This window comes from Amblyomma mixtum, chromosome 3 (assembly GCF_055824585.1).
Source record: "Amblyomma mixtum isolate Tamu chromosome 3, ASM5582458v1, whole genome shotgun sequence".
NCBI lineage: Eukaryota > Metazoa > Arthropoda > Arachnida > Ixodida > Ixodidae > Amblyomma > Amblyomma mixtum.
Window position 1 is genome coordinate 107,538,746 of NC_143014.1, and position 15,520 is coordinate 107,554,265.

Consider the following 15,520-nt stretch of genomic DNA (forward strand, 5'->3'; position numbering starts at 1 on the left):
AAGTTACTTTTTTTTTTTGTTTCTGCTTTTCAGTAGTTCTGCATAAGCACAAACCAAATCAGCTAGATGGTGCAACACTGTATATTCTTTCCTCTTTTATTTCTGTGTCATAGGAAAGTAATGGAAGTAAAGAACCCCAGGTGGTCGCAATTTCCGGAGCCTTTCACTATGGCGTCTCTCATAGCCCGAGTCACTTTGGGACGTTAAACCCCATAAACCATTTTAATTGTTAAAGGAACCTGACATCAGACATTAGCCTCCCAATATGGCCTTCCTGATGTGCATACTTTTGAAATTCAGGGTGCTAGGGCATTACACCATTAGTACCATATGCCACTTTTGATATCGGCTGTCAGCTTCTGATAGACACAGCAAAATGCATCGGAGGCAGTATGGCAACAGTATGCTAAGACGTCACAATATACTAGAGATGCATTGACTACTGTTCTGCACAGGTATATTCGCTGGATGAAGGACGCCTCCTGGTAAAGCTAAAAGGAGTCATGAACCAGAAGATGGCATACTTTGGTTTGCATAGCCAAGACTATGTGGTGGCGCTTTCCCGGAATCGTATGTATGTGAACATGCTCAACCTCACCAGCGGAGACTTGGAGACTACCTTTAAGGTTGGCGAGGACAGGTGAGTTTGATATTTTTCAACTATAAGTGCTGTTACTAGTGTGTAGGACTGCATGAGAACAGAGCTGGCATGCAGATATGACCATGGTTCTTTCAGTTTTTGTAACCATAGGCTGCACATTTCGTCATGGTAGCGTGTATCAGTGCGTACAAAAAATGGCATCACTTCCCTAAGATGGTAGTGTACTAGAGAATATGGTTTATAACGTGAAATGCAGCTTATGTAGCTGATACTGTGAGGCTTTGTATGGATATTAGTCGTGATTGGAATGCATGAATATTGAGTGTTGTGTGGCGGCCAGCCGAAGAATGGGACGCGATGTGCGATGGCAAAAGAGATGATTTAATGGGCGCCGACCTAGCGCGAGCACTCTATCCCGCGCCACTGCCAGCTTTGTCTTGTTCGTGACACTACCCGGGGCCACAGAGCAGTCGTCCCGATCGTTGACAAAGACGCACGAAATGGTGATGAGCTTGAGAGGATAGTAGAACAGTAATGACAAAGTGGTGAAGTGCTGGCCGGCATGATGAAAGAGATGAGCGAATGAATCCTGGCCCATGAAGCTTCCGGGCTGCAGGTCGCCAGGAGCCGATGGCCTAGGCCCTTGGACGCTCGGAATGGCATGGTCAAGGGCATGGTGTAAGAATAGGTTAGGTGTGTGAACAGGCTGTCCCGAGAGGAGAGCCAGTGGCGAGAGCGAGGAACAAATCTCCGCCAGCCGAAAGATGGCTTGGGCGGTTGGTGACTGCGAGCCCGCGTGTTGCCGCAAGGAGCGGGTGAATTCTTGTCTTATGTCATGTGCGTCGTTTTTTGCTCAGTGTGCATGGTGGCTTTTGCTGATATCCACGCTCCACCATTTTTTTCGATCATGGTATATTCTGTGTTCATGTGATGGGGAAAAAGTGCTTTGTGCCCCACTGCAATATGGGCTACAAATCCTGCAAGGAAAAGTTTTTGCATACTTCGACCCTGAAAGATGACGAATGGCTGCAGCTGTGGCAGCGGGCCATGCCAGGAAAGGGCCAAGCTCTACAAACAACAGACTACGTTTGTGAGAGACATTTTGAGCCCAGTTTTGTGTTCAAAACCTGTTTGGCAGAGTACAATGGGCATGTGCTGCAAAGCGTCCCGCGACGCACGTTGTTGGCAAAGGACGCGGTGCCCACAAAATTTCCTGACTGCCCTGCCTACCTTTCGAACACTTCAAAAAGCAGAAAGCGACCCGCCGAAAGGCAACAGCCGAAAAAAAAAACTGAAGAGCGCCGAACCTTGCAGAGAAGTGTCAGAATAAGGTAGCATGTGCTGCTGACCGATTACTGCTGAGGAGCGCAACGTGACAGCGGTTGAGGAATCCAATTTCAGCTCACCAACAACGGCAATCTCAGCATTTGCAAGCTTGTTCGAAAATCCTCCACTCTCGTGCCTACCATCTAAATGCCGGGGTTTTCACCGAGTCGAAAGGGACGAAGTTAGAAGTGTTGTCTTTCTTCACCTAAAACTCTCCAGGAGACCTGCCAGCCAGTTGTCATTGGTCACCTCACATCCTGCATCGGCAGACGACATGACCACATCAGACATAAATGAAGTAGCATGCTCGTGGGCCACCATCTGCCCTGCTGCTTCTCTGATGGCTGCCAAGATCGTTGAAATTGTTGACAAAAAGGAGGTGACAGTAGTGGTGATGGGCCAAGTCGTTTCTCTGGAGGATTTAAAATGTACAAGCTCTGTGAGATCTTCGGAGGACATTAAAACTATTTTGAAACAGGCAGACAGAGTAGGGCTTTGTACTGGAGGACCAAGCGCCAAAGAGCATCCTAAGGCTGAGCCACAAAGTGCGTTTCTTGATTCTGATAAGAAATGGCGCACTAATCCTTAATGCCGGTGAATCGGTTTGCCAAAAGTGCTTCAGCCTCTTGGACACATTCTGAATTCACCACAAGAGGCTAATGGAGAAGCAACTCAAGTTGAAGCTTAGTGGTGCTTGTTTTTCCACGAAAAACTTGCAATGCTGAGGCGTGCCAACTATGTCCTCAAAAGATCAAAGAATCGCCTTTGCAACTGGCTGAAGATCCTCATTGCTGGGCTTAAGCAAGCTCGTGAGCGCCTGCAGACAGTTTCTGGACAAGACCTTGAAACGAAGCTTTCCGAAGCAGAGCAACCAGGAATGCAGCTGACAGCAGTGAAAGAGTGCTTGGCAGCTGTCAAACTAGCAAATAAAAATAGCCAGCGCTATACCGAAGATTGGCTTTTGCTGTGTCTGTTGCTGCACATTCGCAGCCCATCGGCTTGCTCCTTCCTTCGAGAAAATGATGTTCTTCCGCTTCCTTGTGTCAGAACAGTGCGAAAGTATTTAAGTTTGGCGAGGGTGAAGTACAGATTTTACAAGCGATTTTTTGCAGCATTTAAGCTAAAAAATGGCCACCAAGGACAAGTTCCAGCGACATGGGATTTTAGTGTTCGAAGAAATGCAAGTGAGAAAGGAGATGAGAGTGCACTCAAAGTCAATGACTTATTGTGGATTCAGTGATTTTGGTGACAGTGTGACGACCAGCAATGACCTCGCCAACCATGGACTGGTCGTCACCTTCCGAGCATTTGGGGAGCATTACTAGCAGCCAGTTGCTGTCTTTGCGAGCTACTACTAATCGCTTAATGTGGAAAGAGTTTGGAGTGGGTGGGGCTCTTTGGCACTCTAAATACGTCTTTACTCATCCTGTTTACAATAAGCGCAATGTTTTTGTTTTTTCTGATGTGCCTCACCTTCTCAAATGTATGCGGAACCGCTTGCATCGACAAAAGGTTTTGGTTGTTAGCGGTGAATGGATGCACTGGGCGCACTATGACAGATGTTTGTTGAAGATTTGAAGCAACCCAGTCTGGCGCGTGTCTGTCCTAAATTAGCATCTTCTCATATCAATCCAACGAATACTGAAAAAATGCGTGTTAAGCTGTCGACCCAGTTGTTCAGCCGGAGTGTAGCAAAAGGGCTGGAGTTTTATTCGAGGAGAGGCACGCGAGGATTATAAAATGTGAAAGGGACGATGGAGTTTACCATGAAACTCAATGACCTCTTTGATGCCCTCAATTGAAACTGCCCGCAAGAAGGCATTACTGTAGGGAGCAAAGATCTGTTAGTTTTACCTTCTTCATTGTCTAAGAGCACTTGCTGCTGGGCTAGTTGGTTTTGGTTCATATTTGAATAGGTTTTAGGCGCAAAAAACAGACAGACACATAGGTAGGTAACAGGACGTCCTGTTACCTACCTATGTGTCTGTCTGTTTTTTGCGCCTAAAACCTATTCTTCATTGTATTGGCTGAACAAGTGGGAGCAAGATGTATTATCTGAAAAGACTTCCCTTGCAAATTGCCTCACCAAGTAGACCGCAGACCGTCTGTGCGTGTCAGTTATATTTGCACTGGAACTGTCTCGGTACCTGCTTAAGGAGTGTGGGTTCAGGTATGTCTTGATGGGCAAGTTCAATCAGGACGTGCTTGAATGCTTCTTTTGAATTATTCGCTAGACAGGTGGCCAAAATGACCACTTCTGTATGCCCACTTTCCTGTAATTGTATAGCATGCTCTCAGTGTATAGTTTGCTTAAGCTGCCAAAGTTTGGCAATTGCAAACTGCAAAGCGCCAGTAATGCACATGCACTAACACTGACTGATATTAAGCTTGCCTTTAAGGTTGACACTGAAGAAAAGACACAACTTCAGCTACTAAAACAAAAGCTGGATTGCTTAGTCGATGCGGAAGCTGAGTGTGAAGAAATATTTTAATATGTATGTACAGAGGCAGAGGTTATTGACTGTATAATTTATTACCTCATTGGTTTTATGTGCCGAAAACTTACGAAGAGTACAACATGCTCAAAATGTAGAGAGCGCCTTATTGGAGAAGCTACTTCACTACTAAGGAAAGTGCCCTAGTTCAGTGCAAAACTCGAGGTGGACTATTACACCCCAGTAGGACCATTTTCCACCTACTGCAAGCAGGCGAGGCTGAATTTCAGAAGCATACTTTTCGCAGAAATGTCTGAGTTGACAGTAGAAAGCATGCTAGAAAGCTACAATTTTTCTTTTCCCTGTTTGGAACACAAAGAAGAATTGATGGCAGGTCTTCTGCATCACTATATAGCAATGAGATTGTGGCAGGTGTGCATGCAAAGAAAAGCGGACGCATTCCCGAATTCCCAAATTTTCCCAAAGCATTCCCAAATTTTATGCAAAGCCTGTAATTGCTGGCCTTTTTTGTGATTGCAGATATGTTGTGAAATAAATGGTGATGCAGCATTTTTTATTTTTTTTTTTCAAAGCATGAACACAATATTCAGCGCCTGAAACCTACGCAGATATTTGCACTTGTAACAGCTGCAAGTGAAAATACGAGAAGCTTGTTTCCAGACAGCAACTTCCACAAGTTCTCTGTCGGCAGTTTTACGGACAGTGTTTTGCTGGCGAGACTGCTGGCGAGACTCGTTCATACACCTAACCTATTCTAACACCATGGGCAGGGGTACAGTGTCTTCACATGTGAGCAGCGTCTCGGGTCAGTGGGGTCGGTTCCAGTTGGTCGCGTTGGGTAGTCGGGGTGGGGGAGCAACGGCGAGGTCAGTTTGAGTCTGGCGAGCTGGGGTATAACCGGGCAGCGCAGACCAGGAACCCATAGCCGATGGAAGGATGCAGACACAGGGCTCCGAAGCACGATGACCAGGACAATGAGAGTTTGGTGGTACCCCACAAGCTCCACCAAATGTTATATGGCGGCCAGCCGAAGAATGGGACGCGATGAATGATGGCAAAGAGATGATTTAATGGCCGCCAGCCTAGTGCGAGTGCTCTGTCCCGTGCCACTGCCAGCTTCGTCTTCTTTGTGACAATATAAAAGGCACAACGGAGCTTCTTGCCTTCTGTGGTGAGCTCTATATTTAGCTTATTAGGGGCCATTAGAAACCTCTCTGCCAGTCCTGGGCTCACCTTGGAATCAGTAGGGTGCCTCACGAGCAAAGTCATCTCAAAGAATACTTTCTAGAGGTTACAAGAGAGGAGACATTTATTATACAATATTTTCTTTTGCAGTTTCTATCGAATTTTCTGCTTTATTTTTTTTTCCCACCTTGAGACTGCTGGAGCAGTGCCTTGCCTACCAGTGTAGTGCGTGGTCACTGTTGCCCATGGCAACCCTGCTTTTGCCACTGTCTTGAAGTGTGGTACAGGCAGCCACAGGGAACTACCATAGGAGCTGGTATCACACGTGCAGCTGCTCTCTAACAGTTGAGGCTTGTTGAAAAGCCAAAGGAGAGCTAACTTTGTGTTTCATTTGTGAACACTATGCACATGGCTTTGACATTAAAGGGACACCTAAGACAACTCCATCCAATTTTTGTTATGTAAAGATCTGTTCTGTGGCTCTTTCTGGTTATGTTGATGTTTGTCCATGAGCAAAAGATGCATTTATCGCTGAGAAAATTTAATTTAAAAATTTTTCCGCCAATCAATTCAAACTTGTGATGCTTACACCAAAAAGGACTCTGTGGTCACCATTTTGAACTGAGTGGTGGTGTAGTCTAGCCTCTGGGATCAGTGTAAAAAAACTGTTGACGCATGCAGTTTGCTTGTGGGACTGGCCGATAATGCCGATACCACCAGCCGACATCCGTATTTTATTTTTGGCCTTTCTTTCTTTAGCTTATAAGGCTCCATTTTCAGTAAAATAGTGTCTGTGGTTAGAATGCGGTAATCTTTCTATACAGGCCAACTCCAGTTTGTCATCAGTGCCTCTTTAATGGAAACATACTCTGCTGACTGAATGTGTTAATCTGCCTTGTTTGAAGTGATTCAGAAGTTCTTTAGCCATGATTGTCTTGGCTATGAAGTTTTAACATACTAAAGGCACGTGGCTTCTTTTTTAGACACTGACAAAATGCTCTAGAAGCATGCAGAGGGGTGTCTATCTTTGTTTGCAACTTACTGCATGATTGCACACTTCAAACACAGCACTTTTTTACTCTGAATATGTGAAATTATCAACCATTAAGAATCCTTACAACCTTATTTTGAAGCTCTTGAGCGTTTTTTCACTGTAAAAAACATGGATGTTAGTAACATGACATTGTTGTAGTCTTGGCGCAACTTACTGCATTGCCATTTTAAGACCTTGATAAACTGAACCCACCATAAAAGCTAAATTCTAGTACCTTTACCTTAATGCTAGCTCTTGATCATAAGACTGTTGTTTGTGCAGGCCATCATGTCATGACATAAGTAAGGCTTGTTTTTTTGATCAGAGCCTATTTTGTACGTTACAGCAAAGGGTGCAGTTGCTCATTGTAGCTTTGTATTGTTTGTCTGTGGCATGCAGTTCAGTAAGGTATGGATCTGGGTTAGTTGGTAAAGCAAGTTTAACATAAACAGTGCAGAAAGACATGAACTAGTTTGTCATCTTGACTCGTCGGTGACATTCAGCACACTTTAGTTCAAACAAAGCATGAAGTTGTTGCTCTAATTTAAAAAGCCTGCTTGCAACTGCAACCACTTAACTTTGCAGACTAAATACGGCCCATGGTAACAGTTATGAGTACATGCACGTTGGACTAAGGCTGCAGAGTGGAAGCATCTATCCCATTCCAGCTTCTTGCAAGCTAGGCCTTTGGTTTTAATTTTATTTGAATCCTCTTAAGAAATACGTCAACTTTATCGGGAGAATAGACCATGGAATTAAACATTTCTTTAATACCATAGTATTTAGTTTTTGTTAACAGGATTTGCTGTAAGTGCATAGTTATGATGTGCTCTTGCTGCAAACGTGATTTGTTGCAGTTGCACTTCTAGGACAGCTTTGTTTTTGTTTCTTTAAAAGGTCTGCGTGCTGTTTTAGCTACATGAATTGAACTGATTGTGTGAAGTGAATGCTTGATCTTTGGTGTTTAAAATGTATATTAGGTCTTCAGAGCATGTCGGCACTGATGTTAATAAATGTGGCTTTTTATTTTACTTCTGCAGTAAAACTCTCGTTGTTCATATGATTTTCTGATTTCCACATTTGTCTTGCTTTCTTGATTGCTCATTTGCAGGTTTCTTAATAGTCTTCTGGTCAGTGGCAATGGCAAGATATGCGTATGTGGAGATGAGACACAAAAGCCATTCCCATTACTTGTTTGGGACCTGGCCAATCGGAAGCTGTTGTACGACCTACGTATTCCACACCATGAGTTTATTACCCGTCTGTCAGCGATCAGTGGTGATGGACACTATGTTGTCTGTGTTTGCAGGGTTAGTAGAGAGCTCTTTTCAAGCGTTTATAAAATTTATTTGTTGTTTAGCTGCATGCTTGTCGTGTATCCTTTGCAAAGGGCATCAAGTCAGCTTCCCTGCACAGCAAAAACTCCTCTACCTTTGCCCTGTGGTCTGTCCTTCAGGCAAAAATGGTAAAATTGCTGAAATTTTATGTATGGTGTCCCAGGCTTCAGGCTGCTGCCAGACAATATTGCATGAGACATATAATGCACCGACAGGTTGGTTGGTTGGTTTATGGGGTTTAACGTCCCAAAGCGATTCAGGCTGTCAAAATGACATTATAGTTAATATTTCGAAATAGTATTGTGGGTACTATTGTCCGAAAATTATTACGGTTCATGCCACAGGGCGTTTAGTGCCATAAGGTAGGTATCTTAATGATGATGATCACCTGCACGCTATCATTTACTGCAAGTTTAAAAAGCCCTTAGTAATAGCAAGTGGTAATGCTGAAAATAATTCTCATTAAATAACACAAGTTGTTTGTGTAAATGTTGCCAGAATAATGCTTTGCACAAGCATTGCAAGAATATTCATTGCTGCAATTCTCTCTATCCCGTAACTGTCATGGGAATGATTGCAAGTATACATGGATTTTCATTGTGTTGACTTCAAACATGCTTGTACTTAATTGTATTATGTTCCATGGGTTTGTTTTTGGTGCACCCTCATACACCATCATTCATCTATGTAAAGTTTTTATTTTCCATGCTTCTCCTCTTTGCTGAATCTCTGGGAAGAACACTAGGGAGCTAAAGGCTAGTGCAAGCTCGGCAAAAGCACTGGCTGTGTACCCTGCGAGCGGTTGCCATGCCTTAGAAGCAGTGCATAAATGACAACTCCCATCCGTTGCATGGCGTCTGAACACACAATGGCTCTTGTTCAGTCATCCAAGCCATTCTAGACTGTCTCATGGCTGATAGTGTTTTCACTGACAGTAGAGTAAGCATCGTGTTTACTACATGCATAGTCATACTCTGTATTGCAGATTGTAGGCATTCTGCTTGTGCTGTCATTTTTACTACTTGTTATTGCTGAAATTGACAAGAATTTCTATTGGGGAGGCTCACAGAATTTAAACAGCACTATTGTCAGAAAAGGGCTGCATTGACAACCATGTCTGTGGTATAGAGAATTTGTATGTTATGGCTGGGTACCCGTAGGAGAGTAGTTCTGTTAGTTGTTGGCCTGATTGAGAAGGAGGTAGTTAATGAAGTTTTTCAACAAAAAAGAAAGGCCACAACGTCAATGTCCTCAACATCACTGGAGAACTGGGCTCCAGGTAGTTTCATTTTCATATTGTCTGGTGATTATAGTAGGTTTGGTTTATTGGGGTGTAATGTCCCAAAGTGACTCAGGCTATGAGGGACGCTGTAGTGAAGGGTCCGGAAATTTCGACCACCTGGGGATCTTTAACGCGCACTGCTATCGCACAGTACACGGGCCTCTCATTTCACCTCCATCGAAATGTGACCACCACGGCCGGGATCTTTCGGGTCAGCAGCCGAGCCCCATAACCACTGAGCCACCGCGGTGGCTGTGAATATTGTAGGTGATGACTGGCTGTCTCACCATATTATGGTATTATAGCTCAGCAATTTCAGTGAATCAGGGTAGTCTTCATACCTTGGCAATGGTCTATCCTTGTTTAAGGAAATTAACAGCATGCCTTCCTGTTGTCAGGAGACTGGAGCCATTACTTTGCCCACTCACAAAACAGATAATCTTTCTTAGCAGTCGAGAAGAGTAAGGTTTTTTGTTTGTTTGTTTCAATTTGGATATACTCTTGAATTCAAAAAGGCACATTCAATTGTTGTCACTGGTCACATACAGTGCCAGAAAATTTGTGGTACCAACCCTGAACAGCTGCAGGTCATCCCTGGATACTCCACTGGGGATTTGGTTTTGTTCATTAGTCTTTCCAGAGGAAAACTTGAGTGTGCCAGATTCTTTGAAAATGACAGTTCAGTGCATTGTGGACAAACATTTCCATGAGATGAGAGTTTGTCTAAGTATCGGCTGAGGGTTCTGCTGATGCTGCACACAGATAATATTTTCTGGAATCCTCACTAAGACCAGCCACCACATGGGTATTCAGTGCTTTGAATAAAGCAACTAACTTCATTGCTGTGTTGATTATGAGGCATCCTGTTCCAATGCCACTAGCATGTCCTCTGAATGCCGTGCACACTTCGTGGCTCCTGGTTTCAATTGCCCGAGTTTAGCTTAAGTGCACAAATCACCACCTACAGCAGCTGGTGTAAACAGTCTATGCACCATGCATGTGCTGTTTTTGCCATATCTTGCAACTTTTTCTTGGGCCTCAGGTAACATACTTCCCACTACCATTTTTTTGTTGCTGGTGGGGCAGTGGTAGGGCTCTTTACTTGACATTGAGGCTTAGTGCTAACTAGCCGGATGAATCATAAAACAACTGCAGTGTTGACATCAGTCACTGTAAAAATATGCAGTGACAGCATGTTGGTATTGTTGCAAGGAATCTATTTGGCTGTTGTGAAGCCTGAAAGAGTCTGTAACAATTCAGAACTATTACTAGAATCAGTTACTAGATCATAATGTGTAGAGAATGGCTTTTCACCGAATATTCTAGTTCGAGCAGCAAACGATGGCTGCAGTATTGCTGAATACTTCATTCACTGTTAAGGGAAATGTGACTTGGTGGGTTTGGCTATGTCCTTTCAACTGAGCAAATTCTGCAATGACGTGCAGTGTCTTTGTAGTACATTAAATTGCTTGAAATAAAGATTTTCCCATCATTGCACATACCAGGTTCTTCAGGGAAGCCCATCACTAATTTTAATAGACTTTTTAGGCTAAAAAGATGGCTTTTGGGCAAAGTAATATCGGTGTTGGCTGATGTCATGAAACGCAAATCATGTTAACTGGTAGGCTGGTTAACTAAATTCCAATCATTTTTAACTATTAAAGATAGGCACCTGGCTGCAATTAAAGACTTGTAGCTGAGCATCAGTAATAGCCATATCTGTTTTTATAATTTCAAAAATGCAATTACTTTCAGTGCTGTGGCTCAACAAATTTTGGCAATTTCTCTCACAATTTGAAAATCGCGCTCCTGCTGTGTGCCCACAGCGACACCCACCAGTGAATGTCGCTCACCACCACACTCGACGCGTGACCTTCTCTGTCTCGCCTTGCGCTGCTCGTCACTGCTCATCACTCCTGCTGAGGTGGTGATGAGAAGGTCACGTTGCGCATGCGGCAGTGAGCAACGTTCACTGGTGGGTGTTGCTTTGCATGCAACGCGAGTGCGCAACTTCCGAGCTGTGAAAGAAATGGCTAAAATTTTGTGAGCGACAGAGCTGAGGGTAATTGTGTTTTCGAAAGTCTAAAAACTGATATGGCTATTACAATGGTCAGCCACATATCTCTCAAGTGCAATCAGGTGCCTATCTGTAGTAATCAGAAAGTGCACTATTATAATTTTCTTGATCAACTTACTAGTTAACATGATTCACCTGTTTTCTGATGTCCTCTAACACTGGTATTACTATGTTACAAGCCATCTTTTTACCTTGAAAAGCCTATTTTTGAAAATTAGTGGCAAGCTTCCCTGAAACACCTGTTATACTGGGTCAAGGAGCATGCTTCCTGCCATTACAATTTAGCTTAAAAACATAAATTTAACAGTAGTTGAAATCATTTCTAAATATGAGAGCCAGGAAGTAGTTCATAATTTTTATTGCAAAAAATTTTCCTGTGAAAGGATAAACAAAGCCAACCTAAGGTGCATGCACCTTACGTTGGCCCAAGAAGGAAGGGGGAATAGCAGGTGAACATAAGCGCTTGTGCATATCCCAGTGTGAAAGTTAGTCTTAGGGAGGGGAGAAAAAAAAATGGCAGAGGGAGGCTGCTTGTCTTTGTATTATAGTGCTGAGATGGTCCATGACTACATATCCCGCAGGTCAGAAATGTCCTTGTTTTGCTTCTAGCTGAACAAATTATGCAGGGAACCTCATATGCATAGTAAGAAACTTAATGTGTTTGCACTTGGTAAGATTTGGTTCAGATAAGACACTTTATGGTGCATATTTTGGATAGCATTATTGTGCTTTGTGAACAAAGGATAAATGATGAAGGAGAGGAAGATTGTAGCCACTTCTACATGCTGCATGTTACCAACTATGTGAACCTAGTCGCACCATGGCTAGCCAGTTGGAAGTGTCGCCAAACAAAAGCATATTGCTACATTTCTCATGCCACAAAATATTTGAACTTTGTGGATTTTTTCTGGTTATGAATTTTCTTTTAATCACTAAAGTGTCTTCATGGAAGCACTGTTGATGGCTTATTTTTAAGTCCAGTATATTCCTAACTAAGCTTTTCATCACATCTATTCTGTTTACTAAAGAATTTCATTTACTTTCCTAATTAAAAAATAGGCTGCACACTTAACTGATATGACCTTAGATGTTACTGCATTAGGTCCTACCTCTCCAAGAGCACACAAGCTTTTTTTTCTTCAAAGCTCATTTCTGTTTTATCGGGTACCGTGCACTGAGCCATGTTTTGGGAGACATTTTAATGGTGTTCATGAGTTTAACCTCTCCGATGGTACAGTAAAGCCTCGTTGATACGTTCCCGGTTCATACAATTTCCTAGTTCGTGCGCTCAAAATCACAGGCATTAAAAATGTCCCTTAGAGTTATATTATATATCTCCCGATTAATATGTTTCTGCATAACACAATTTGCCGGCTACTGCATTTCAATTTACAATTGTGGTCATATAATATGTTTATTGACCAACCACACTTGTGCAAACATAAAAGTGGACCAAACAGCCGCCGCGGTGACTCAGTGCTCTCGGCGCTCGGCTGCTGATCCGAAAGATGCGAGTTCTATCCCGGCCGCGGTGGCTGCATTTCGGTGGAGGCGAAATGCTAGTGGCCCGTGTACTGTGTGATGACAGTGCACATTAAAGAACCCCAGGTGGTCGAAATTACCGGAGCCCTTCAATACGGCATCCCTCATAGCCTGATAACCTGAGTCGTTTTGGGACATTAAACCCCCATACACACGTAAACAAGTGGGCCGAATGTGAGGGCATGTGACATGAAGAGCTGCAATGCAGCAGCAGTCACCTGCCTTGGTAGCTTGTCTGCAGTGCCTAAGTGCAAAGAATTGAAGCACTACCATCACTACCGCCACCACCAACAACAAAAATAAAAACGGCGCGCTAGTATTTGAGAGAGCTTCTGGCGGGGATGGGACATGAACTATGAACTACAGCGATGCGCTTACATACGAGCGAGCAGAAATGCCGCGACAGTCAGCCGCCGCGGTGAATTTTCCGCAGTACTAAGGTGTAAAGGGGCGAAGCATCCACGAATGACAGGGAAGAGATTTCGGTTACTTTCATGATTGCTGTTGATAAACCAAATGCGTTACCAGTTTCCATCCACACTTAAGACAGCGAAAACGTGGCCTAGAATTCTGCAAGCACTAGAAAAGGATCTGTTGAGATCTTGTGCCAAGAAATGCTAATCATTTTTGTGAAGTGAAACTGTCAATAAATGTCTTTGTACTTTATTCATCAGTTAATTTTTCATAATTGGGCAGTTTGGATCATACAGTTTCCCGGATAACACATTTTTTTCTGCAATTTTTTTTTAATGTATTAAAGGGGTTTTACTGTATATGCAAGCCTGCTCAAGCATTAGAGCTACCTGTGTAGTATGCAGCAGACTAGGGGAATGCTTTCATAATTATTATTTCTGTATAGAAGTCAGATTCATAGCACTTTCTGCCATCACATTTGGCCTGGTGTTTTGTACATTTCAGGAGCTGAGTGACAGCGCACCAAATTTCATCATTGTGTATGACCTGCAAAGTGGGACGCTGTTCAAAAAGTGGAAGCCTGAACGGAACAGTTGCAGCATCGCCATTTCCTCTCAGGGTGGCTGTGTTGTCAATGGTCTTGACAACTGTTTTGTACTCGTTTGGGATCTTGCCACAGGAGCAAGAAGGTAATGCTGTTTGGTGTCCAGCAGTGTGAACTTGCACAAACTAATGCGTGCAGTAGTAGTATTTGAGACAGCAGAGACTTGGCGGTCGCAGTCGACAGTTGAGAAATGTCAAAATCTAGTGAATATACGAGAGATATGAGTCATATTTTGATATGTGAAGATTTTTCAGTCTTCGGTCAAATATGCTGCCTAAACCACATCATTTCGAAACATCAGCATTATGAAGCCCACACCATTTTTTATGGGGCAGTGGCAATATAATTAAAGCAAAAGGCCCATACACTGACTCTAGAGTGACGTCAACCAGTCGACATACCAAAATTTATTGCTCTGTCTTGCTAGCATTAAAAAGTTCAGAAACCAAATTTAGTTTTCTTTAAGGGTAATTAAGCAAAAAAAAAAAGCCTTTAAATATCCATAAGGTCACTTGTAGTGAAAACTGTGCCAGTTCTTACAGCATCCATATGTGAACACTATAGACATGATGTGCCAGCCCCAGTAGTTGTCACTCGGTTCATCTTTTGCATGGTACTGCATGTGATTGCAGTCGTAGCCAGAGGACTGCCAAATTTTTATGGCTGCTGTGAGTGCGGTTGCTTTTGGTGTAAAGCCTCCAGTCCTGTAATGAACGTCTGCTGGCCAACACAGCAGTGTCCCAGGCATGCAGTTAAAAATAGTTTAAATGTGCGTGGAGTCCTTTTACTGTACTCCGTTTCATACACAGCAGACAACACAGCGGAGGCTGTGGAAGTCGTGCACCCGCCAAAACATATTACTCTGGCATTTATCATTCGTTTCTCTTGAAGTCTTGGTGTTTGGACAAAAACAGAAAGTGGCATAAAACGAAGAGTTAGTATTGAAAATCAGGGTCGAAGCTGTAAGGCGCTCTGTGTTCGGGTCCTCTGGCTATAATTTTCTCTGAGTGTGCACTACTTTTTTTTTGGCGTGGATGGAGTTGGAGCAATTCGCCCTACCAGCCACATATCATACCGCCACGTGTCATTCTGGCATCTTGAACTCTCAGTGAGTGGCAGGACGAAAGTGTCGCAAGAGGTGAAACGAAGTGCAGTAGGTTGCCAGTCATAGTACTTGAAACGAAATATGTCTGGTGTCACTTTGGTTGTACGGTGAGCTACTTTTCGGGCATGGACTTAACTTGCGCGAACAGGTGCGCTAGCTTTGGTAGTGTTGCCTGGTATGTACGAAACAGAGTATAGTGAGAGATTTAGCACTCTTAAGAAACACAAGAGCTATGAGAGCCACTGTGGTGGAGAGCTGTTTATGTGGTAGTAAGTACACTTGACAAAAGTTGCTAAATGATAGACAGGATAAAAACAAAGATTCTTATACCTGAAGCCATGGTGTTAAGCCTTAAACTGAAAGGGCAGCCTAAATTTAGGTGTGCAAACATCATGCAGTATAATTGAGTTTCAAGCTTTGCACCCACACCACAATCAGCTATTTTTTGGAAGCGCACATAGCCTGGAATGTACAATGGAATCAGTATGTTAGGACGTACATATATTTTTAAAACATGGCCAGCATGGCAAGTATTTTTATTTCGTCTTTTAGAATGCC

The 15,520-nt window shown here is 43.3% G+C and overlaps 1 protein-coding gene across 10 annotated transcripts in view; it reads left to right on the plus strand.

Moving 5' to 3' along the window:
• Positions 1–15,520, plus strand: part of LOC149351291 (NACHT and WD repeat domain-containing protein 2-like) — a 76,634-nt gene that overhangs the window by 42,574 nt on the left and 18,540 nt on the right. For 9 of the 10 annotated variants that reach the window (XM_089580582.1, XM_089580583.1, XM_089580587.1 and 6 more), the window contains 3 exons: positions 456–640; positions 7,713–7,911; positions 13,758–13,942. In XM_089580582.1, the coding sequence (XP_089436708.1) occupies positions 456–640; positions 7,713–7,911; positions 13,758–13,942 (569 nt within the window). Of the gene's footprint in view, positions 1–455; positions 641–7,712; positions 7,912–13,757; positions 13,943–15,520 lie in introns of those variants that run through there. The other variant, XM_089580590.1, reaches the window with a different exon arrangement.